The sequence below is a fragment of the Ranitomeya imitator genome, chromosome 6 (genome assembly GCF_032444005.1).
Source record: "Ranitomeya imitator isolate aRanImi1 chromosome 6, aRanImi1.pri, whole genome shotgun sequence".
NCBI lineage: Eukaryota > Metazoa > Chordata > Amphibia > Anura > Dendrobatidae > Ranitomeya > Ranitomeya imitator.
Window position 1 is genome coordinate 75,948,092 of NC_091287.1, and position 25,343 is coordinate 75,973,434.

Consider the following 25,343-nt stretch of genomic DNA (forward strand, 5'->3'; position numbering starts at 1 on the left):
TCATATGGGGTATCGGCCTGCTCAGGAGAAATTACACAACAAATTTTGAGGTCCATTTTTTTCCTGTTACCCTTGTCAAAATAAAAAAAAAAAAAAAATGGATCTGAAGTCAATTTTTTTTGTGAAAAAAAAGTTGAAACAAAAAAATAGCATTTTTTTCCTGTGAAGCTCCTGAAGGGTTAATAAACTTCATGAATGTGGTTTTGAGTACCTTGAGGGGTGCAGTTTTTAGAATGGTGTCACTTTTGGGTATCTTCTTTCATATAGACCCCTCAAACTAACTTGAAATGTGAGGTAAAAAAAATGGTTTTGTAAATTTTGTTGGAGAAATGAAAAATCGCTGGTCAAATTTTAACCCTTCCAACTTCCTAACAAAAGGTTCCAAAATTGTGGTGATGTAAAGTAGACATGTGGGAAATGTTATTTATTAACTATTTTGTGTGACATATCTTTGATTTAAGGGCATGAAAATAAAAAAACAATCTCAGAATCACCGGAATCCATTGAAGCGTTCCAGAGTTATTACCTTATAAGGTGACAGTGGTCAGAATTGCAAAATTTGGCCCAGTCATTAATGTGCAAAACCACCCTCAGGGTAAGGCCGGGATCACACATAAGCGAGATACGGCAGAGTCTCGCAGGCGAAAACCCAGCTCTGGCGCGCCGCCACCCCGGGCACTCTGCAGCCGCACAGCAATACATGGAGCTGCACGCTCCGCTCTGGAGTGCCGGCGCCAGAGCTGGGTTTTCACTTGCTAGACTCAGCCGTATCTCGCGTATGTGTGATCCCGGCCTTAAAGTGAACCTGTCAGCAGGAATATGCTCAGCAACCTACAGTGTCAGGTTGGTGCAGTTATACTGGTTAAAATGATACCTTGGTTGATGAAATCTGACTTGTGATTGTTGTTTAATCTTTATTTGTAGTTTTCACTTAATGATATGCTTGTGTTACAGGCTGTGGGCGAGGCTTCATGTGGTGCTCTGCTTAGATATTCATCAGTATGGCTTATGACAGGTCACTAATCCCTCACTGACCTGCCCCCTATTTAACATACTGCATATCTAATTGTTTGAAAAAATGACTCATCATGCAGGCAGCAGCACCTGCGCTGTAGCATGATACGATCTGGAACATCCATATTTTCATTTAATTTTGTGATATAAAATTTACTCAGAAAAAAAAAAAAAAAAAAAAAAATTCTTAATCAAAATGGCTCCAGCTGCCCAGTAGCATAATTCAGAACACGATAGATGCTATTGCGCAGGCGCCGCCACCATTTTGCTAGAGAAAAATAAATTGGCTATATGGCGCCGGTCCGAATGATGCTCGTGCCGGCGCCAGTTTGATTAAGATAAAAAAAATAAAAATTCAAATATAAGAAATGTACACCACAAAATCAAAGGAAAATATGGATATGATAGATTGTATCATGCTACAGAGCAGGCGTCTGCATGATGAGTGTAATTTTTTTTCCAAACCATAATTCTATGCAGTATGTAAAATAGGGTGATAGTCCGTGACCTGTCAGAAGCCATACTGAATATGTAAGCAGAGCACCACATGAAGCCACCCCGGAGCACGAGCATATCAACTGAAAAGTACAAATAAACATTACACAACAACCACAAGACTGATTTCATCCACCCAGGTATCATTTTAATCAGTATAACTGAGCCAACCTGACACAGTAGGTTACTGTGCACAATACTGCAGACATGTTCACTTTCACAGTTTAGAACAGTAATTTTGACCAGGGGTACGCAAACTTTTACATACCACTGTAATAGAAAACAAAAATGTTGTCTTCAGGTATTCTCTCCAGGCAATAATACGGTGCCTCATGGAGGTATTATTTGGCACCATGTACAGTGCCTAGATCTACACATATCACTCAGCTGCATTTTTTTTTTCTACAATCCCCTGGAAAGACAGCAAAATTGTAAAATTGAGTACGAGTACTAGTGATTATTCTCCCAATACTCCAGTACTACACATTGTTAATGAAGACTTCAATACATCTCAGTCGCAGGTGTATGTTATCAGTGTTTCCGGATTACATTGATTAAAGAAATAGCTTACTTCAAGAATACTTGTAAGTGCAGGTAAAGCCCATATTAGATTTCCGAGAGTAGGAAATGCTGTGAGACGGAGTCAGACTTTGAAGCTAGCGGTTGATACACTCTGGGGAAAAGTGAGGAAGCGCTCTCTTACATTAAATGCTCAGAAAACCCATGAAGAGCTAATGGTTAAGCAATTCTTGAGGAAAGCATACAAACGAGCAGAGTACGCAAAAATGAGAGCGCATTGTGATTAATGCTCATCACCCTTGTGTGACACTTTCCATTCTATACAGGAAAAGTGACTGATAAAAGGGTTCTCTACTCTGCCAGCGATAACGTTAAAAAGGACAAACGCCATTCATATACAGTGATTTGTAGGATATCATCCGCAGTCATGTGGTTCAGGAAAGATGTGATCACTTCAGTCTTCTAGCATCGGCCCTCGGCTATCATTGCTATTGTATAAAGCAAAGGCTTGATTTCGGGTACATTCATTGCTAGGCAGATCCCAGTGGTCGAACCCCCAGAGATCAGAAAGTTGTCTCCTATCCTTTGGATAGGGAATAAGCCAGTATCCCACACTTGGCACAGCTCCTGTATAATGTTTTCTGGTTTTATGTAACTCGTGTTTAATCATTGTATAATCAGATCTGCAACTTTACAATTAAGTTTTATTTCCTCACCATTTTTAAAGACTTGAGCAGTTCTCTTTCAACACCAATTAAAAAGGATTTGCTCTTCTCAGTTGTGGACAATATATACATTGCACAGTTATGTGGAAGGGCTCATATAAAAGTTTGACTAATGCCACGTGCACAGAACGGAAAATGTAGGACAGAGAAACCAAACTTCATACACAAACTTGTGCGGTATTTCTGCTGAAGTGCACAAAATGCACTAAAAAAAAAAAAAAAAAAGCATAATTTGCACTAGTTTACGAAACTTCGACAAGTTACTTCTGTTCCCAAAACTAAAAACATGGAAGAAACAGCATGCTGGTAATGTATTAAAGGGAGATTTAATAGTGATTCAGTCTCAGGACACAATGTTATTTTTATATTTTTATTTAAAGTGTAATGGATATTTTCTTCATATTGCTTTAATGAAATGACAGACAGCAGTTGCAGAAATTCTTTGCTTAAAAAAAACAAAAAAAATATTTACAAAAATAAAATGGCAAAATGTTTAGCAATTGTGAGGGATTCCAGAAAGATCGTTACAAGCCGTGTCAATAAATACCCAAGACAAATCAGACATAAGACATTCTTACATGAATGAAAAAAATAAAATAAAAAGTAATACAATCTGAAGGGTTTTTGGCACAAAAATTAAATGCACACGTTATGAAGGCAGGAAATTAATCGATCTGTTCTAAAAAGAAAAATAAACGTAGGAATGTTGTAACATGGTGTTAGTGCCAATAAATAGGGAAAAAAAAAAAAAAAAAGTACCAGAGTATTGCCAGCATTTTCAAAGACAAAACACTCAGATTTTAATGCTGCCGGGACCAGTCTATCATGTAGAAGGTCTCCAAATTTACTGGGAATGTTTGTTACTTGAAATAAGAGAAAATGGATGCATAAGAAATAGCGGTGGATATCAGGTGGGTCCTTCCAAGTACGTCCCCATTGGATTACCCCTTCTAGTTTGGCATAGTAGCTGACAGCATAAATACTAAGGGCGGAATCAGACAGCCGTATAATTCAGAGCAAGATCAGACCGCAGTGCCTGGACTGGCCGGCGGCTCTTCTGGCCTGAGTGTGACAGCTGCATAGAAATAAATGAAACATTCACATGCAGGTGGGGAGAGCAGTCCATGTACCGAGTTCTGATCTCTCTCAGATTTATATAAAAAAAAAAAAAAAAAAAAAAAAAGGAAAGCAGCAACAGGCAGACCGTGTATCTGGGTGCCGTACCTCCAAGGCAACAACCATACCTCAGTACACAAAAAAAAAAAAAAAACAGATTGCACAATCCTCAATGTTTCAGCTCACAACTCCAATTATTTTCTCATGCAGATTCGGCATGCGAAAACCATTGCAGCATGCTGCGATTGCACCCAAGCATCAGATCGCACACACCCCATAAGTCTATGAGGTCGTGTGAAACATCGCACTGCACTCTGATATCACCAGAGTGCAGTGCGATTCACACTGACGCCAGCAGCAGGGGAGATGGAGAAATTACTTTCTCCGTCTCCTCCGCAGCTGTGCTCCGATCTGGTCATCAAGGAGGATCAGAGCACTGACACTCGGCTCAAAATGCAGCTGAGCAGGAGCCTGATTAGCATATCGCATCGGATGCCCTCGCTAATGGGACCCAGTCATAAGCCTAAAAATGAGGGGAAAATAAAAATTCACTAAAGGAGTGTTTCTCTTTTTTAGCCTAGATCTGGTATACTTGGAAATGCAGACCTAAAATACTGATGAGAACACCAAAGAAATTACTAGATGGGTAGGTTTGCAAAACTTTGAGCCTACAAAACAGCAGCTTCTGGTCATATAAAAAGGTGTATGCCAGGTACGGTGTTTACAGGCAGTTATCAATTCTTTGCTCTGCTGACTTAATATGCAATCACAAATTTAACCATAAAATGGAATTCGCCATTTAGCTACAAATGAAGTAATGTAACGCAAGCCAGCATTATTCCTTCCAGTAAGTGAATATTGCTGCACTGATCAGATGACAGACACATTAAAGACATAATAACACCGGCATACAAAAGTAGAGCTGGCAAAGGCACTTGTGTGTATCGCTAGAATGAGAATTATGCCCAAATAAGATTTCAAGAGTGCAACGCACATAAACGACACCCTAAAGTTTATTTAATACACAGGACCAGAGGGTGTAAATGTGTCATAAGTCAATATATCCACTGGACATAGGCATAATAAAAGCCACCATGTATTATGGCACATTTGCTTTGGTAATTAAATAAACCTTAGTACATGCATGGTAAACCTTTGGCACACAGCTTAGACCACGAACGAGATGGATTGCAATTAATGTTTCTTTTCCCACTTTAGCCATTGAGGAACCAAGAATGGTTAATTTATTGGCATGGACAAAAATTTCTGCACATTTAACACTATCAGGAGGGGCTATTTTGGGATGCCATTTACATCCGAAAACAATTTTAGGTAGAGCAAAATTCTGGCAGTCCCATACAAAAGACATCCAGCTAGAATTTGTTCAAAGTGTGTCACTTTCAAAGTTTGTCCTGTCAAGCAGGACAGTTTTCACAGTAGCCAATGAGGTCACACACAAACAGAAAACTTCACAAATAAAATCAGAAGTATATATATAAAAAAAAATTAATAATAATTGGACGGGTAGAGTAGTAGGCTGGTACTGGAAAGGCCGTTTAGATACTTTCTTCATAATGGTAATGGGTAACCTTTTTGTAGAACAGAAAAAAAAAAAGTATACATAATGGTCTTGGTCTCTGGCATTAATAACAAAGTTTTATAATTTAGAGAAAATATATAAAAACATAATTTTCATCTTATTAGACACCATAAATGTTCATTTTCATTAAACACTATTAAATATTTGCATTTTATTTTTAAAGCTTAAATAGTGTCGCTTTTCAGTTAAATACGTGTGGATTGAAGAAAAGAAATCCATAAAAAGATATTCACTGTGTTTTTAAAGGTCGTAAAGCAATAAATAATCTATTTTGTATTACATATACATAAATTTTCTTTAAAAAAAATTTGATATAAATAGCCGGGACCAATAATTACGGGGGAATATAACACCCATCCATCTAGGCTTTCTAGTAAGCAGATGGAAAGAAACATTATCTTTGCTCATGCTGTTCTGGCTCCATGTAGCTTTAGTTATATTGCAATGGTTCCGCACCACATTCAGCTGAGTTGGTGCCCAAACTTGGGGTGCATTCAGCTGCTTAGGATCTTATGGCCAAATCCCCAAATTTAGCAAATAAATATGAAATAACTTATAGAAAGGTTAAATAATGTAAAATTATGGCTTGTGAAAGGAGCACAGATGGGACATCCGAAGGGAAATTCTAAATCCAAATATAGAAAATGCTGCACTTCCCCAAAAACGTCCTTGTGCTTTTTTTTGTCTTTAAAACATTGCCAGTGATATATAGAATTAATGGAGACTGCTGCTGTAATATTGCACAATAGGGGAAGAAAATGAATGAAATATTTAACTTATTGTACAGACGTTAGGAAAACAAAAAAAAGTCTATAAATATGCAGATATATTATGGAAAAAAATATGATTGTACTCATAATACATCTGAGGTATTTCCAATTTAAATAAAACTCATGCTAGTTCAAGCTTCAGTCTCATTCCTGGAATTCGCAATAAATTAAACAGCTCTGTATAAAGTATGCGGTTTTCATTTATCCTCTTTTTTTGTAAACCCGAGTAGTGCACACTACCTCTGCAAATATTTCTTTTTACAATAAATACATGAATAGAGTTTCTTAAAAGCATTGAACACAGTTTCTATGGGCACACTTGTTTACCCATTCCTAAAATAGTTTTTTTTGTTTTTTTTTCACAGTTCCATAAATTTAAGAATTTTTCCCCCAAACTCTATGGACAAGTCTTTTACAAAATGATTTTTTTTTGTTCAAACACACAAAGTAAACAGATTGCAGTGACAGTGTTCCAAAAAGGCATTTTTTTTTTCCTTTCTCCATAAAAAGACCAAAATAGAGTTATCCATGTAAAATCGACATAGAAACATTCCTTAATTTATTCACTGTTCCTGCAAATAATCCACAGCTTGGATTTTCCCCATTTATGCTACGAGGGATTCAAAAGGAGATGGCGATTTTAAGGCATCCTCTAAAAATTGATTGTCATTACAAGATTCTGAAGAACTAATTAAAGATTCCAAGAAGCTGGCAGTAGTATCCGTAGCTGATGTAAATCCAGGAAGAAGGGTCACCGGACACTGCTGAGAACACAAGTTTTCAAATTCATTCAAGGAATTGTAAAGAGGTCCAAAATTATACTCGGTTTCATCAGAGATATCAAAGGCTTCCGAGGAAAGGCTGATATCCATATAATTTTTTAAAAGTGGCTCTCCTTGTGCCATGGTAGAATCAGTAGAGATGGCCACAGATATCTCATTGTCAGTAAAGCAATCTGCGCCTTGGTTTGCATTTTCATCTACGCACCTTGAAATGTTCGATAAAGAGTTGGTGTATAAACCACCATCTGATTTTTCGGAGCTGTAGAGTGATTCGTAAACCTTATCACAGAAGAAATCCGTAGTATGAAAGAAACTCAAGTTGTCCTGGCAGTCACTGCTATTCTCCTCATACTCCGAATCATTGAAATGAAGAATCCTAGCCAGATAGTCTTCTTCAAAATCTGGCTGGGACTTATCAGAAGATGCAAGTTCAAAAGGACTTTCTGAGCTTTCGCTCTGACCAGAGGATGATGAGCTGTCCGTTGTGTCACTGCTGCAACTGTTTTCACCAGCTGGCTCCAAGTCAGTGTTGAAATGATAGGGAGTAGTGGATGAGGCGGTGCTAGTAGTGGTGGGAGCAGTCCTTTCTTCATCCTCACTAGACTCCATAGAGGAGTCCAACCTTTCGCTGCTTGACAATTCAGACTGGTCATCTCCATCGTCATTATTTTGACTTTTTTCCTCAAGCTCAAGTTTCATGACTGTATGGATGAAATGGGTCTGTACCCTGGATGAATTGAATTCTACTCTTCCATTTCGATTTCCACATCCATCCTTAGTACATCCACATGGGAAAGTTGAATGATCTCTCTAAAAGAGAACAGAAACATAATATTAATCAACGTTTTTGTGTACCGTTAAACAATCTTCGAAAAACCTTCTATAATGAGAGGCAAATCTAATTCTCTTACAGGGTTATTATAGTGTTACTGCGGAGAATTGAATAGCCCCGAGACTAAAACACAAAAAAAGGTTCAGCTAGTGGCTATGGTTATGAAACAAAAATAGTTTTGTATATCTAGAGCTGATGCAGAAAGAAATAGGACTCGAGTATTAAAAAGGGAGGGTAAGAACATTTCTGAGGAGCCATCACAAAAACTGATACAAACCTGACATTTGATGCCTGCTAAGGTACAACTGCAGGTCTCTGGCTCGCAGAAGTCCTGGCAATCGCAGCCACATTGTTCTCTTGACTTCCGAATTTCATTAAGCTCACGTTTTTCACTTTTGTCAATCTTCTTCACACCTTTGCGCTTGAGCAATGCCCGTCGTTTCTTGGCAGAGTACACTAGTGGATTGAAACCATCTTCAATTTCTGCATTGGTCATGTCAATATCTTCATCACAGATGTCATCTATGCTGAGGTTATTAGCCTTTTCTGACTCTATTGTACCATTCTTTGTAAACTAAAAGCAAAGAAAAAAAAAATACAAACAATTAAGTACATTGAAATATTATATAAGTTATAGGTACATAGGAGCAAAAATGCCTAGTCTAGAAAAAATAAAGTTATAATTGAAAGGGTTTGCCTGGGATCTTTGAAATTTGCCCAACAGCAGGACACTTAAAAGGGTTGTCTGACCTTAGAGTAACTGCAGACTTGTAACCTATGTGACTGAAGACTTGTAAATTCTCACATGAAGAGCACTGTGAGGATTATCCGGTGTTGGGAGCATTGGGCACATGACCACAAGTATGTGATTTGCATACATGCAGTCACATGCCAACTAGATGGGTGCAGCCTCGCTCATTACAAGTGTATGGAGCATGGCAAGACAGTCTAGTTGGAATGTGACCGGTAGTATGCAAATCACATACTTGCTGTCACATAACCACCCTCTCCTTGCACCAGAAAATCCCCACCATGCATAGTGCACACAATGTGAGGATTCACAAGTTGGCAGGAACCAGCCTGTATACAAACAATGCAGCTAGGATGCATAACAAGTGACTGACTGCATTGATCACTGCTGCAGGACCAGTGACTATCAGAGGTAATTGATCAGCTAATAACTAAAAATTACTTAACTACTTAAAGGTACCGTCACACATAACGATATCGTTGCTTTTTGTGACGTGGCAACGATATCGTTAAGGAAATCGTTATGTGTGACAGCGACCAACGATCAGGCCCCTGCTGGGAGATCGTTGGTCGCTGAGGAAAGTCCAGAACTTTATTTCGTCGCTGGATCTCCCGCTGACATCGCTGGATCGGCGTGTGACACCGATCCAGCGATGTCTTCACTGGTAACCAGGGTAAACATCGGGTTACTAAGCGCAGGGCCGCGCTTAGTAACCTGATGTTTACCCTTGTTACCAGCGTAAACGTTAAAAACAAACACTACATACTTTCCTTCCGCTGTCTGTCCCCGGCGCTCTGCTTCTCTGCACTCCTCCTGCATCCTGTGTCAGCGCCAGCCAGCTGGAAAGCAGAGCGGTGACGTCACCGCTCTGCTTTCCGGCTGACCGGCGCTGACAGTGCAGAGAAAAGCAGAGCGCCGGAGGACAGACAGCTGAAGGTAAGTATGTAGTGTTTGTTTTTTTAACGTTTACGCTGGTAACCAGGGTAAACATCGGGTTACTAAGCGCGGCCCTGCGATTAGTAACCCGATGTTTACCCTGGTTACCGGGGACTTCGGGATCGTTGGTCGCTGGAGAGCTGTCTGTGTGACAGCTCTCCAGCGACCAAACAGCGACGCTGCAGGGATCGACATAGTTGTCGGTATCGCTGCAGCGTCGCTTAGTGTGACGGTACCTTAACAGCTACAATTTCTTTTTTGCCACATGCAGAGACAAAACTACTATACTATAAAAATATATTTTTAAATTGTAAACCTACCATATTCTTTAAAGCCAAGAGCTTTTTTTCTTTTAAACATTCCATGAGTTTCTCCCTACGCCGTATCAACTGTTCTCTGGAAAACTCTTCCAATGTGAACTGTTGGCTGTAGCTGTGTTTTTGCCTCATGCCCAGAGTGCATCCGCCCCGACTTGGCACGCTTGTGAAACCTTGGCATCGTTGGAAATAGAAGACAATCACCCGATCAAAATGAACCTGGTTCTTCTTAGCCCTTTTTGCAGTCTTTAAGATGGATATTGCTGTAAACAAAATAACATCCATCAATACATGAATAAGGATCCACACATTTTACGCCAAAGCAGCTTTGTCTGTTGCCAAACGGAAAATACACAACTGTAAACATTAGACCGAAGGGGGAGAGCCTCAAGAATAAAAGTTGAGCGATCGCTCTTGAGGGATATACTGTATATACATGACTTGAACGCACTGAGCTTACAGATTTAAAGCCAAAGAGGAAAGGTCTCAGTGTTTACTCAGTTGGTGAAGAGTTGACATCTTCACTGCTGCTTTTACGGAAACTATGCAGATTATTTAAAGCCCAGTTTACTGTGATACAGCACAACAGCTGGGATACGAGGAGCGAGCGGCCGAGTCTAAGAAAATCCTGGCCACTATCCATTAGCTTTGTATGCTTAGGAGCTGCACATAAGAACATAAAAAGTCATAGTGAGAATGTAGAATGTAAGTCCGCAAGGACAGGGTCCTCTCCCCTCTGTACCAGTCTGTCACTGTAAACAATATCTATAACTCTGTATGTAATCCCTTCTCATATACAGCACCATGGAATAATTGGTGCTATATAAATAAATAATAATAATAATAGTGAGGATGAGCGAAGAGGGGAATATCCAGTCCACTTACGCGTGAAGTCGCTCCGAAGCGGCCTGGGGCTGCTGTTAAACTCGTCATCAGACTCCCCTCCAGAAGAAGAGGTGGCCGACGATGACGGGGATGAAGACGAAGACGAGTATGTGAAGTCATCTTCCAATGCTTCATATTTGCGTTTCAGTATCCCACTCATGGCTATTGTGTAGGTTTCACAGTCCTATGAAAGAGAAAAATAAAAGGTTACTTAACAAATCACGTTTTATATTGTTTGCAGCCAATGAGGGTGTTAATAAAAAAATTTTTATGTACAAAATAAAATACTGGATGGAAGGTTGAAAGTAAATCTGTCATTAAAAAGTAATGAATAATAATTGCAACTAATGTGAAATCAAGCATAATTAACAGATCCTCCTCATAAGGAAAGGCAACCGGTCTCTAGAACGTACAGGAAAAATCATGCTGGACGGTAATACTGCAGCAACTGCTTCCTGTCACATCCCATTCAGCTTGAGTGAGCTCATTTACCAAGAGGAGGAAAGGAAGAGAGAGAAAAAAATGCCTATCCCTTCAGAGAATACTTCTCGCATGATTTGCATGCTGCACCTCCCCAGGGAAACACAGACAGAGCATCTTATTAAATGAAACGCTGAAACAAAAACACATCAATTGCACAAAATTGCAGCCAGTTTCCCCCCCCCCTCCCTTTCCTCCTACTTCCTCTGTTGGATTTTTTTTGCAACCTCCGGACATATCAGTGAAAACAGATTTCAGACTAGGACATTTTGTGTTTCAGGTCTCACTATGCGCTTGGCTAATTCTACGGGCAACCTGTTAACCTCATAAATGCCAGTGTAATGAGTGGGCTTGCTGGCACATAAATGACGCCTCTACACGGTTGATCGTTGTGTATGGCACTGTTGCCTGCATTAGTCTCTGCCTCGAAGGGCTTGAGTAATCCCGGTGAATAGAAGCGCTGTGCTTGATCACGATGTTATCGCACGCACATAAGGTATCAGTTTAATATTAGCAGTATGTAGGAGGGAACGAGCAGCAGACATCACGGATTCACGGCACAGGCATTATTCGGAAAGATGACTCAGGGTGACTCAGTAGTCTGCCTCTGTGTTTACTGATGGACGTGACAACAGCGTAGGAACTGCGAAGGGGAAGCGCCAGGAAACTTTTTTTTATCTCTTTACTAGCATACTGACGTCAGTTTTGAGAGTGACTGGGGATGACGAGAGCTTACTGCAATGCCTCCATGGAAGATTGCAGCAGACTGACGTTATGAAATTGTGCGTTTCCTCGCGTTTAACTAGAAGTACAGCGCTGTCAAAGAGGTAAAAGACAGAACAAAGCTAATTATTCCTGCTTTTCTGTAATCCAATCATTATTCGTATGGACATCCCTTAGTACAACAAAACATTAATACTACTGACCCCAACACGAGTTTCCTCACATCCCTTGCAGATAAAATTCTGCACAATAAGCCACCATCAGGGAGTATAGGGAACCCGGTGAAGAGGACATTCCCAGGAGACACTTTGGATGTCCATTAGTCATTCATGGGCCAATATAAGGGCAGCAAATAATATCGGCATCAGCAAACGGAAACTTTAACCTAGCCAAGTGCACTGGGCAGGTGATTAAAGCTAAATGAGTGCTATATTTGCAGAGTGGGGAAGCAGTGCGCTAGTTAATTATTTACAACCTTGTTATGCGAGACTCTAGCCATGGCCCTGGTGTATCATTTAATGTACAGCATGCGGACACTGTGGTAGACAGCATGCGGACACTGTGTGTAGGGCTAAAAATTGATTTTCCTTAATCCAATTGTCTAGTACAACTGTATAAATCCATGTTCCTGTTGCTTTCTTTCGGTACTTTGTATCACAGTGGAAGGATTGTAACATACAAGATACTAGCATTACTAGGCAATAAGAAACTAATGTCCAGTGTTCTGGCAGTTCACACAAATAGTGTAAACCCTACACATCCCTCCTTGCACTTGTGTTGACACAGGCCAAGGTTCAAGAGTTCATACCCAGGCATTTATAGACCTGTAAGCAGAGAATGCTCACATTGCATGAAGCGCCAGCACCGCCCCGGCCAACAAGGACCCCCAAACCCTGATGTCACCGCTCATCAAGAGGGGTTCTTTGTGCCACTTGCTCTTCTACTTAATAGAGCTTTTTAAAAAAAAAAAAAAAAACAACACACGAATCTTACTGTGCACTCAGAACAAGTTAGACAAATCTCTGATAGATGCGGACCCGAGATCAGCCTTCTGGGTGGCCTCTGCACATGGGACACAGACAACCTTTCTCAGCTGTATACCAGGCGAAGACTAAAATGATGTACAAAGGTTGTAAATATGATGAAAAATATAAAAGGTTGATGTTGCAGCATTTTACACCCCAGGAAGGCTGCCCTTAATTCTAGAAATTGTGTCTTTTGTACAACTTTCTATTCTTAGAGGATAGAAAATATATTCTCTAAGAAACAGCGGAGGAAATTCCTAGTGCTTTTCTTGTTGCTAGGAAGGTCGGATTACAATTACATATTCTTCCACAGAGCACATTAGCCAAGTTTCCTACATATCTACCAAGCCTTGTATTGAAACATGCCTCACTCCTGTGTTCCACCATTGTTACGCAGGTGTTGCACTCAGCAGCCAGAAAACGCTGGTGGTGGTGGGGTTTGGGAGGGATCTTCCCTGTGGGAGTTGCAATGGTGCTGTACTTACAGGGTTTCCCCAGAAACAGATCTAACTTCTAGGAAATAGATGAGCTGCAGTATATTCACTTTTTTTAAAGAGGGAAGTCCCTCTTATTTTATTTTTTTGTTTACCAAAATAATAAAATTCCAAGAATACAAAGGGAACCCCACAACGTTACCCCACAGTGGTCAGGTCTTTACAGTTGACCTCACAAATTCGCCAAACGTATAGTAAGCGCAGGCTTGGGTTTCTGAAATTCTGCAATTGTTTTCCCGCTGAATTATGTAAAGTCAATTGCTGCCAGATGTTTTATGAAGTGGCTCTAGACTGCACTAGAAAGTACACAGTGTTAAGCGGATTTACTAGCAGGGCTGGTACGAAGAGAGCGCGGTGCTAAACTGTCAGGGAGCCAGTAGCAAAGTGTCACCCAAGCTTTTGTGTCAAGGGGTCACATGAGGACATTGGGACCTAAAGAAACATGGATTTCAGATCCTTTCACAACAAGAGCATGCTGCCCTGCAAAAATATATTTGCATAGTGCACTATATGCACACAGCAGTGCTCAATATTTACACAGTGTACGGTACCAGGTAAAAGCGAGGAGCACACAGTGTTACAATGTGACCATCCCTGAAGCATAAAAGAACGGTTCATCCAGAAGAACCACGAGGCACTGGCACCCTATAAAGAATAAATAGTCAAAGGGAGTATCACATCTACAACTCCTCCAAACAGAATAATCACGATAAGCAGCTACATGATAGGGCTTATCTCAAAGTAACCATAGAATTGGATAGGAATTATACTGAATTACCAATGCAGCCCCCTCTCCATACACAATAGATATCTGTCACCTGAATGATGGCTTTATGAGAGATAGATAGTATTTAATATGTAAATATATCTAAGCCATAAAGATTCCCTTCCTAAATATTAGGAGCTCCATTGTCATGTAATTCAGGTGTCATACTCCAGGTATGAGTCCAGCAGGGCAGGAGTCAGACTAAATTTCTGATTCAAAGGTTTGTATTTTCGCACAGACTTCATTCTAAATGGCATGTTCAAAAATTCTAAACGTTCGTGCATTTCTATGAAACTGTAAACATGCACTCAAATTTCCTAAGCAAAATTGATAATATTTTAGAAGCACGGCTTCTGTGATGGCACTAGCTCTCAAAATGGTTTAATTTCAGCTCTCAACTTATGGGCAAAACAGATAATTGCCACTTCCACTTGAGCTGGATTCTTCATATAGAATCAATTGTCAAGAGCCACAATGTATCATATACAGGTCACACGAGGGCAGAGGCATTTCTTGTACCATGTAGCACAGGCACACAAATGTTCATACAGTCATACAAGGAATAGATACAGTTACATAAACCACTAGATGTTCTGCAGGTATCACAACTCGGGGTAAAAAAGAAAATAAAATTATATATATTTTGTATATATACACACACACACACATATACTTTTGAAGTAGCTCTGCAGAGGACAGAGGGGGGGGAAAGGTATTTTTAATCAGCATGTGCTAAGTCCAACATTCAGCGCCATACAAGAACTATTTTATTTCAGGTTATTAAAAAAAATAATAATCTGCCTCACTTGCTGCTGCCAAAAAAGACATTCTGTTCTTGGCTCAACCATCTTACTCATCTATTTTACTAAAAACAGCTTTTTAAACAAGTACAAGAGTCGATGGACCAAAACCGCAGGAATTCTTGTCTGGCACCACCACTCCCACTGAGCTTTAAAGGTGCAGGGCCAGGAAAATGAAATTTACATAAAAAAATAATACATGCAGCTGATGATCTGTAAGGGGACACACTCGCTCTACAAACACTACAGCTAAATATTGTGCAAATAGTCACGGACTCAAAATAAAAACATCCAAATCTATGCCAAGGCAAACAATCCCTAAGGAGACCTCTGCTGGAGACCACCCCTGCCATGTTCTTGTGTCAGAATCTTCCTAGTAATGGGTGTGACCAAGTAAATAGTAAGGAAGGGAATGTATGATTCCGCTCCCTTGCTTTGGGTATTATCCATGTATGTAGGAATTTCAGGAATGAAGGAGCCTCCGCGATACAGCATGGTAAACACGGAGGAACAGGCCAAGGAAAATAGCACTCTGGGAAATCTGAGCACAGTTTATATATCTGTTCATAGTGTTGGGAGCCTTTTTTTTCCTGTGTTTGCCCTGAAGCAGCTCAGCTCAAAGGTCATCCTGGAAGTACAAGTCATATCTAGAGTGTTATTTGCAATGTATATACTAAGCTAAACACCGGTGACTACCAGAAACATGATCGTGCCAGGAAAAATAAGAGTAAATACTTAAATTAATTTGTCACATTTGGAAACCCCTTTTTTGGATTGTCAAGCCTAAAATTACAAGGTTGTAGAACCTAGCTTATAAAAATCTCCTTATGCGGACGTGGCACTCTGAACAATGAGAAACTTTACTCTTTAGATGCCATTAGAGGCCTCTCACTCAGCTAAATCTGAATCCGTTCTCCAGCTTTGCCCTGATGAGGGGCAAACACTCCAAAACATGGATATGTAAATGGAGTTTCTGGTTTTACTTCTTATCCTACATGGCAAGTCTCCATAAAGGGTCAGTAATGACTATTAGGATTGCTGCCCCCAACAGGTGGCACTACAGGCCCTTTCCTCTTCCTCTCTGATGAGGTCATTGTCACAGGTTGGTTAGGCTTTGCACATCCTGACCTGCCCACCCACCTCAATATGCACACACTCAATGGTGGATGCATGTGTCCTTAGGAGGGAAAGATAAGCAAGCACAACGAGAACAAAATGATCAGGCATATTGAATTTCACTACATCTGCCATCAGGAGGGAGTCCAGACACCCCGACAAAAATTAGATGGTCAGCTGGGCCCAACTTTAATATTATGGCCATACTCTGTCACTTAAAAAGCCGGGAGTTGGCAAATATGACCACTATATAGCCAAGAGGTTTGCCACTTAGGACATTTATTTATCAGGACAATCAATGGAAAATGTCCCCAGTCACCCGTTTTCATAATGCTGCACAACTAGGCAGATTTTCCCTTTCAGGGATCTGGGAAAGCTGGGTGATAATCTACAATGACAATAGAAGAGGGTTATTTGCCAGTCAACTCGAGAAAATGCCATATATACTTAAATACTTCTACTTTATTATGCTTACAAGATAAATACTTGTCTATTAAACCCTGCGGAAACACGTATGAGCGTGTGGAGCATCTCTGAAAGCCAGACACCTGTTTAAAGACCATAAAAGCCACGTGCAGAACTTGCAGGGCAGTAGTCACTGGATCATTCAGATGCAAATCCAGGGGAAGGATTAGAAAATGTGGTAGAACAGGATCTGCTTGTTATGACAGCTAACTCCAGGTTCACGCGTACAACAAGCATATTCCCAGATCATCTAATGGCAAACATACAGCAACAGCCATAAAAGACCACCGGACCGTATATATACACACAGGCTATTTATTGTCATTATGCAGAGGCTGGAACATCCTAGAGGTCTCCATGAAAAGCAGTTATGTAATAAGGGGTTGTGCGAGTATCAAAATCACCTTCCTGCAGAAGAAACTCGCTCAGTATATTGGGGTTTTAACCCATCTTGCAAAAATCTGTAAAATGCACCTAAAAAGTGTTCGTAGAGCAATGGCGTTGTACTGAATTAAGGCATTTTTCATAAGATTGTTTTACCCCAAGTTTATCTTGAAGGACTGGAAAAAGGACAGAAACAGAAAAAAAAAAACAACACTAAATATTGTATAAATATATTTTTTCCTGCACCAAAAAAAAAAACAACCCAAAAATGTTGACGTGTTAGACTGGCCTTCTAGTAGGATCCAGCATCAGTGGTTTGCACAGCGTAGTATTTGGTCCCAGCACCTGATCGCAGCATAAGGCCCGGCCAGGGTCACACACGCTGTTTGTGGCATGTTTACCATCTGTGGGTTTTCCATAAAACTCTGATCACACCCAGAAGGGAAGAGGAGATATAAAGAAAGCGTGTGTGTGGTTTTAATTTACAGATAGATCTATAAACCAACCTGCAGCCCAGAAAACAAAAACAAAAAAAGTTTTCTCCTTGCAAAAGAAGTCATTCAGACCAAGGCTGGTGCAAAACAGGGGAAAAAACATGACATTTCACAACTTGTATTAAATTCAAAAAATAAAAATCACTTTCCATCCTGTAAACACCTGTGCAGTCACCAGGAAAAAAAAAATCAATGGCAAAGTCTCAGATCCAATGAATTACAGGTCTGTAGGAATAAAGCACGTCAGCCTGCACTCAATGGTATTAATCCAAATCCCAGTGGGCGACCTGAAATCCCAGCAGCTTGTCTGGATATGAGAAATCAGTGACATAACGGAGGACACGGCATCTATTTACCTACACCTGAAAGAGGAGACCCCCAGGGATAGCACATAAGAGGGGGCTTCCCACCGGTGAGGATGACACTGGCTTATGGGGCACCTGGGAATCCCGAGCGCCCAATCCCTCCACTCAGCGCAGATTGGAGAATGTTCCCACACAATACAATATAATAGGAAAAGGCGGAGGAGGAGGGGGACCTCGGAGTGGGAAGGTGGAGGAGAGGCGTTCTTGGAAAGACCAAATTCCATCCCTTCCAAGGGTATGCATTAAAGTCACATCGTCCAACACAATGCAGGCAGATGCCCTGGGAACAATCCGCTGCTGCCCACGAATGGGGGGCGGATAGCGGAGCCAAATATGGCCACGGACTGGGGAACCCTGCAAGGGATCAAACCACTAACTGCACAGCGCTGTGGCGTATGTGGGAGCTACAGTGTATACAGAAAACCATCATTAGAAGCGGGAATCATCGGTCGCAACCCAATAGGACTTCTCCCTTTCAGTGGATTGGAAACAAAAGTCACCAGATTTATTTATTTTTATTAAATGGGTTGTCCAACTTGTTGGGGATATATATATATATATATATATATATATCTCTCTCATCTCCATACTCATATATATATATATCATATCTATGAGTATGGAGATGATAGATATATATATATATACATACATTCATATACATTCACACACGCACACATATACATAATGTACATGTATATGTAATCCAACTTGTTGGGGGGAGATATAATATATCCCCAACAAGTTGGACAACCCAATTAATAACAAAAATAAATAAAATTGCTTATAGTTGGAGCAGAAATAACTCCATTACCTGTCTCAGGGGTGACAGCAGAGTCCAGCGGGGTCTCCGGCCTCCTCTCCCACCACAGTCACACTGTCTACTGTAAATCCAACTTTTAAAGACTGAGGAAGGGGGGGAAGTTCCAAGAAACTTTTTTTTTTTTTTTTTTTTTTTTTTACAAAAGGGAGGGAAAATTCCACAAGTCCAATGTGAGTCACCGGCGGCCCATGACGTCACTGCTCTCCCAATTGCCACACAGCAGCCCGGTGACGTCACCAGGCTCCCTCCTCGGTCAGCGGGGGGCGCCACCGGCGATGCGACCCCGACCCGCTGCGACATTCTTCCCACACCTGAACTTATCAGACTAAACAGTAGCAGCGACTTATCTGCGACCTCCACACTCACTACACATAATACGGGACACGATGACGGGAAACAACGAAGTTTTTTCCCACCAGAAAAACAACAAAAAAAAAACCAAACCCACAAAACTCATTCATGCTAGGACTACAAAAATAAAAGAGGACGCGTTTTCTACGTCACACAAATGCAGTAGCGGCGCATTATACACAGGGAAGACAAGGGCCAACTAATGCCGCTCACACCCGGGTAACCGTATAGTAACTCCAGAACACGGACGTGACACGAGCGGCGACATCACCCGCAGCCACCGACACCGCGGGCCGAGCCGCAATGCCACGTGTGGCCAGCAGAGGGCGCGCCGCGCTCACCCTCCAGCCTCAGTCACCGGCAGCGACCAGACAAAGTAACAATCACCAGAGAGCCCGCTCCGAGCTGCACGGAGCAGACGGGCAATGGCGACCCCGCAGCCGCTGCAGCTCCCATGTAATGCCCCTGCGGGCAGGCACTCACCGTGGCCGTCCTCCTCCGGTGTCGGGCAGCGGGTGCTAGAGGCAGCGGGCGAGAGCAGCGCTCATAGTCCGGGAGCGCAGCGAGTGCTGTCTGTGGCAGCTCCTCCTGCTCTGACTCCGCTCAGTACAAGCACAGCCTTTTTCGTCAGTGGAAAACTCCTGTGCTAGTGACGCAGGCGGTGACAGGGAGGCAGCCAGCCCAGAGCCTGCCCTCCGCCTCCTTCCTCCGCTTCCTGCCCGCTGTGTGTGCGCCTCCGCCTGTGTCAGCAGCACATCCCCTGCCCGCCCGCCGCCGCCGCCGCCGCCGCACTGTGTGAGCAGCAGCCTCCCCTCCTCCTCCTCACAGGACAGCCATGGAAAGGAGTGCACGACGCCTGGGCCGGGGGTGATGTCTGCGCCCTGCTGTGCCACTGCCTGCTGCTCCTGTACCAGCCACAGATGCACTGTATAGACTCATGCACAGTATATATATATACTATGCAAGAAATAATATATATACACCCATGAAAAATATGTATATATCATCTCCATACTCATAGGTATGACACAAATGTGTCTGTGTATATATATATATATATATATACATACACACGCACCCATACACAAACGTATGTAACTACATACATACACTTTTCTAATATATATGTGCATGTATGGGTGTGGAGATATATATATATATATATATATATATATATATATATATATATATACACTATATATATACACACATATATTTACTTGATGGTGACCCGATTGTAACGCATCGGGTATTCTAGAATATGCATGTCCACATAGTATATTGGCCAGTCACATAGTATATTGACCAGACACATAGTATATTGCCCAGTCATGTAGTATACTGCACAGAGCCACGTAGTATATTGGCCAGACACGTAGTATATTGCACAGCCACATAGTATACAGCACAGAGCCACATAGTATATTGCCCAGTCACGTAGTATATTGCACAGCGACGTAGTATATTGCCCAGCCACATAGTATATTGCACAGCGACGTAGTATATTGCCCAGTCACGTATGTAACAGGTTAAAAAATAAAAAAGAAACATACCATCCAAAGAGCCCGTTGCAGTTCCGTCGCTTGTGTGCGGAGTCCGGTCCCAGGATTGGTATGAGCGCAGGACCTTCCATGACGTTGCGGTCACATGACCATGACGTCATGGAAGGTCCTTCTCCCATAGCATCTTTGGAAGCGGAACCTGCCGCTTGCAGTGCCAAGGAGACGACGCGACGGCGGAAGGTGAGAATAAGGTTTTTTTTTATTATTATTTTTAACATTAGATCGTTTTACTATTGATGCTGCATACGCAGCATCAATAGTAAAAAGTTGGGGACACACAGGGTTAATAGTGGCGGTAACGGAGTGCATTACCCGCGGCATAACGCGGTCCGTTGCCGCCGGAATTAACCCTGTGTTAGCGGTGACCGGAGGGGACTATGCGGGCGACAGGCACTGACTGCGGGGAGTAAGGACCGGCCATTTTCTTCCAGACTGTGCCCGTTGCTGATTGGTCGCGGCAGCCATGACAGGCAGCTGGCGAGACCAATCAGTGAATGAATAACCGTGACAGACAGAAGGACAGACAGACAGACGGAAGTGACCCTTAGACAATTACCGTATATACTCGAGTATAAGCCAAGATTTTCAGCCCATTTTTGGGGGCTGAAAGTCCCCCTCGGCTTATACTCAAGTCATACCCAGGGGTCGGGAGGGGGAGTGGGAGCCATCTAATTATACTAACCTACTCCTGGTGCGGTCTTTGCACGTCTTTTCCCCGGCGCTCCAGCTTCTTCCTGTACTGAGCGGTCATTACAGTAATGAATATGCGGCTCCATCTCCCATAGAGGTGAAGCCGCATATTCATTACTGTAATGAGCGGTAACGGTGACCACTCAGTACAGAAAGAAGCTGCCGGCGCCAGAGAACAGACGTGCAGGGACCGCAGCGGTTTTTGTGCGTTTTTGCTGCGGTTTTCCTGCAGATTTGCTGCGTTTTTTACCCCTGCGGTTTTCTATAATGGAATGAGTACAAAAACACTGCAGATTCACAAAAAAGAAGTGACATGCTACTTCTTTTAAACCGCAGCGTTTCTGCAGCGGATTTTCCGCAAAGTGTGCACAGCATTTTTTTTTTCTCATTGATTTACATTGTACTGTAAATCAATTGCGCATGTGCAGCGTTTCTGCACTGCAAAAAACGCTGCGGATCCGCAGAGAATCCGCAACGTGTGCACATACCCTAAAGGTACCTTCACACATAACGATATTGTTAACGATATCGTTGCTATTTGTGACGTAGCAACGATATCGTTAATGAAATCGTTATGTGTGACAGCGACCAACGATCAGGCCCCTGCTGGGAGATCGTTGGTCGCTGAATAAAGTCCAGAACTTTATTTCGTCGCTGGACTCCCTGGAGACATCGCTGGATCGGCGTGTGTGACACCGATCCAGCGATGTCTTCACTGGTAACCAGGGTAAACATCGGGTAACTAAGCGCAGGGCCGCGCTTAGTAACCCGATGTTTACCCTGGTTACCATGCTAAAAGTAAAAAAAAACAAACAGTACATACTTACCTACAGCTGTCTGTCCTCCAGCGCTGCGCTCTGCACTCCTCCTGTACTGGCTGTGAGCCGGAAAGCAGAGCGGTGACGTCACCGCTCTGCTTTCCGGCTCCCAGACAGTACAGGAGGAGAGCAGAGAAGCAGAGCGCAGCGCTGGAGGACAGACGGCTGTAGGTAAGTATGTACTGTTTGTTTTTTTTTACTTTTAGCATGGTAACCAGGGTAAACATCGGGTTACTAAGCGCGGCCCTGCGCTTAGTTACCCGATGTTTACCCTGGTTACCGGCATCGTTGGTCGCTGGAGAGCGGTCTGTGTGACAGCTCTCCAGCGACCAAACAGCGACGCTGCAGCGATTCGGATCGTTGTCGGTATCGCTGCAGCGTCGCTAAATGTGAAGGGGCCTTAAAAGAAGTGACATACCCTTTTTTTCTCAGTCAAGTGTTTTTCAAAATCTCTTATGTTTATGTATGTGTTATGATAGGTGATACTGATCATGTTGCTTCTCACAGCTGCGTTTTCATAGGTGGCACGAAGATCACGGGGGGGACAGATCACAGGGGGCACAAAGATCAAAGGAGGGCACATAGATGGAGGGGACAGATCATAGGGGTACATAGCAGGGGGGCTTATAGTTGGGGGGCAAAGAGATCATATTGGGGCACATAGCAGGGTGGGCACAGAAATCACAGGGGGCACACTGCTGAGAGGCACAGATCACCTGCAGACAGGCACAGAGCTGCCAGCACAGAGATCGCTCTGGCAGCATCTCCTCTACCGGGCCAGAAGGACGGGAGAGCATTAGCCACTAACCCCGCCAACCCCGAAGACGTCATCATTCAAGCGCAGGGCAGGCAGCTTTCTGTAATGAACGCTGTGTACCATGCACTTGGGGGTTAAAGGGCCGGCAGCTGGCAGGATACGGCTGCTGCCCGGGCATTGCGGACTCTGGGACTCTGGTGACCTTCCCGCAGGCCGCTTGAAAAGTCACAGCGGGCCGGAGGTTCGCCACCCCTGCCCTAGAGCTTAGGGGGCCCCAAAAAGTGCCTAAAACCTATATGAGAAGATCAGTACTATTAAAGATCCGTGGTAGTTTGGAGTCCTGTTGGAAATTTTGCACTGGGGCCCCCACACTGCAAGTTACGCCATTCACAGCAATCAATAAACCCTTGATCATAGATTAAGTGGCTAATAATGGTGAACATAACTAGACAATGTGCCACATGTGGAAAAGTGGTGAAAAGCTGTAGTATCTAGTGACTAACTGGGTACAATGTGCCCCCTGCAGTAGGATTCAGATGGGGAGGCTTCTTTTACTCAGTGAAAATTCTATGATTTGCTATTGATGTGTTATTTGGCATTTCTTTATAATACAGAACTAGTATGGAAATAAAAAAGTAATTGTTACGATACATGTCTGGATTCGTGGCAGCTCTAGTTTCACTCTGTTTTAAATATAGATTTTTCCTTTCAGAACCAGTGGGGGGGTTAATATCAGTCCCCCCTCCCCTCCAAAAATTATTTAGTGTGACATCATCACTGTGCTATAAACTTAATGTGGTTAATTCGCAGTCTCTATTGCTATTGCAGTCTACACCAGGGGTGTCAAACTGCATTCCTTGTACTGCACAGGTGATAATTTAATCACCTACACACATAATGATTACAGCACCTTGTGCAATGCTAAGGAAATCTTGAAAACACGCATGGTTTGCGGCCCTCGAGGAATGCAGTTTGACACCCCTGGTCTACACGACCTCAAAAAGTGCACATTTTATTTTTTGGGAATTTTTATGCCATTTTTAATAACAAAAAATATTGGAGCAAGGATAATATTATTTGTGTGCCTCAATGTGATCTTAGGCTACGTTCACATTAGCGTTGCGCGCCGGTGCGTCGGCGACGCAACGGCGACGCAACACACGACGCACCAAAAAACGCACGCAAAAACGCTGCGTTTTGCGACGCGTGCGGCGTTTTTTGACGAAAATCGGACACACAAAAAATGCAACTTGTTGCATTTTCTTGCGTCCGACGCTAGCGTCGAAAACGACGCACGTGTCGGAAAACGCAACAAAAAAAATGCACGCGTCCCCCATGTTAAACATAGGGGCGCGTCGCCGCTGCGTTGCCGCTGCGTCGCCGACGCAACAGCGACGCACATTAGCGGAACGCTAATGTGAACGTAGCCTTACTGCGTCTCCACATCCCCCACTTAGGCTACGTTCACATTAGCGTTATGCTAGTTTGCGTTGGGCGACGCATGCGTCATGCGCCCCTATATTTAACATGGGGGACGCATGCGTTTTTGTTTGTTGTGTTGTGCGATGCATGCGTCTTTTTTGCCGCAAGCGTCGGACCAAGAAAACGCAACAAGTTGCACTTTTCTTGCGTCCAAATTTCGGCAAAAAACGACGCATGCGTCGCAAAACGCGGCGTTTTTGCGTGCTTTTTGGTGCGTTTTTATTTGCGTTGTGCGTTGCGTCGCCGACGCAGCGGCGCACAACGCAAATGTGAACGTAGCCTAATAGATCGTATGTCATAGAGTGACTTGAGACCTCCTGTATGAAATGAGCCCATGTTGCAATGTGTGTCTACGTGCTTCTATGGTTTCCCCATATTTGCCTTAGCTGCTTTCAATGTCCCTTATCTTCTGTCTCCTGGCTTGTCACTATCTGATCCACAATAGTATTGGTTAATCTGTATCTTATGAGTGTCTCCTTCACCTCTGCAGAAACTAAACAGTCTCCGCTTCCCTTTTTCTTGGTTTTTGAAACTTTTTCTTCTTTTGCAAGCCCCTTAAAGCTTTGAATACCAAAAAGGTGGCCAGAAATATATGTTTATTGATCCACCAAACTTCCTTAGAGACTCTAGCATCTACATTACCTTGATACCACATTGACATGACATTCAGGTTGGACAATTTTCCGCAGTATAGACATTGGGCCTGCTGCCCTATAAATACAAGTTTGTTGGTTTTTTTTCCGAATCTCATGATTTGACCAAGCTTTGATCTGTTGTGGTCATGCAGCTCTTATGCTGTATCAAAATAAAATAAGCAGATAGCTGTGAGAACTAACCCAGATCTTTAATCAATTTATGGCTGTCCATAACCAGATGAATTGTAAGGACAAGTATGTCAGTCATGTGAGAATTGGATTATGTAAGAGAGATAATGAGAGATTCTGAAGTTTTACATTGTAGAAGGCTGTCCAAAGAGGGTCAGATAACTTTGTCCACCCTACTCCTT

General features: G+C 42.6%; 1 protein-coding gene across 5 annotated transcripts; it reads right to left on the bottom strand.

The window, feature by feature from the left end:
* Nucleotides 1-3,111: 3,111 nt before the first annotated feature.
* Nucleotides 3,112-19,825, bottom strand: CSRNP1 (cysteine and serine rich nuclear protein 1). 5 transcript variants are annotated; one of them, XR_011313967.1, is made up of 6 exons: nucleotides 11,156-11,318; nucleotides 10,743-10,926; nucleotides 9,861-10,120; nucleotides 8,131-8,427; nucleotides 4,220-7,831; nucleotides 3,112-4,181 (listed from the first exon to the last, which is right to left on the bottom strand). XR_011313967.1 is itself a non-coding variant. In XM_069729783.1 (5 exons), exons 2-5 carry the CDS (start codon nucleotides 10,900-10,902, stop codon nucleotides 6,845-6,847), a joined length of 1,704 nt encoding a protein of 567 aa, XP_069585884.1. In that variant the 5' UTR covers nucleotides 10,903-10,926; nucleotides 19,512-19,825; the 3' UTR covers nucleotides 3,112-6,844. The 5 variants fall into 5 exon arrangements, 4 of the variants coding, with proteins under 4 accessions (XP_069585884.1, XP_069585885.1, XP_069585886.1 ...); XM_069729783.1 differs by lacking the exon at nucleotides 11,156-11,318 and adding an exon at nucleotides 19,512-19,825 and having other exon boundaries at nucleotides 3,112-7,831; XM_069729784.1 differs by lacking the exon at nucleotides 11,156-11,318 and adding an exon at nucleotides 18,669-18,756 and having other exon boundaries at nucleotides 3,112-7,831.
* Nucleotides 19,826-25,343: the final 5,518 nt, after the last annotated feature.

What these genes read in the sequence shown, in the direction of transcription:
- CSRNP1 (XM_069729782.1), bottom strand. An exon ending in GCTTCGGAGCGACTTCACGC is followed by an intron (nt 10,121 to 10,742) that starts GTAAGTGGACTG and finishes TTTTGTTTACAG; the next exon opens with CAATATCCATCTTAAAGACT. An exon ending in TAGCAGGCATCAAATGTCAG is followed by an intron (nt 7,832 to 8,130) that starts GTTTGTATCAGT and finishes GTTCTCTTTTAG; the next exon opens with AGAGATCATTCAACTTTCCC.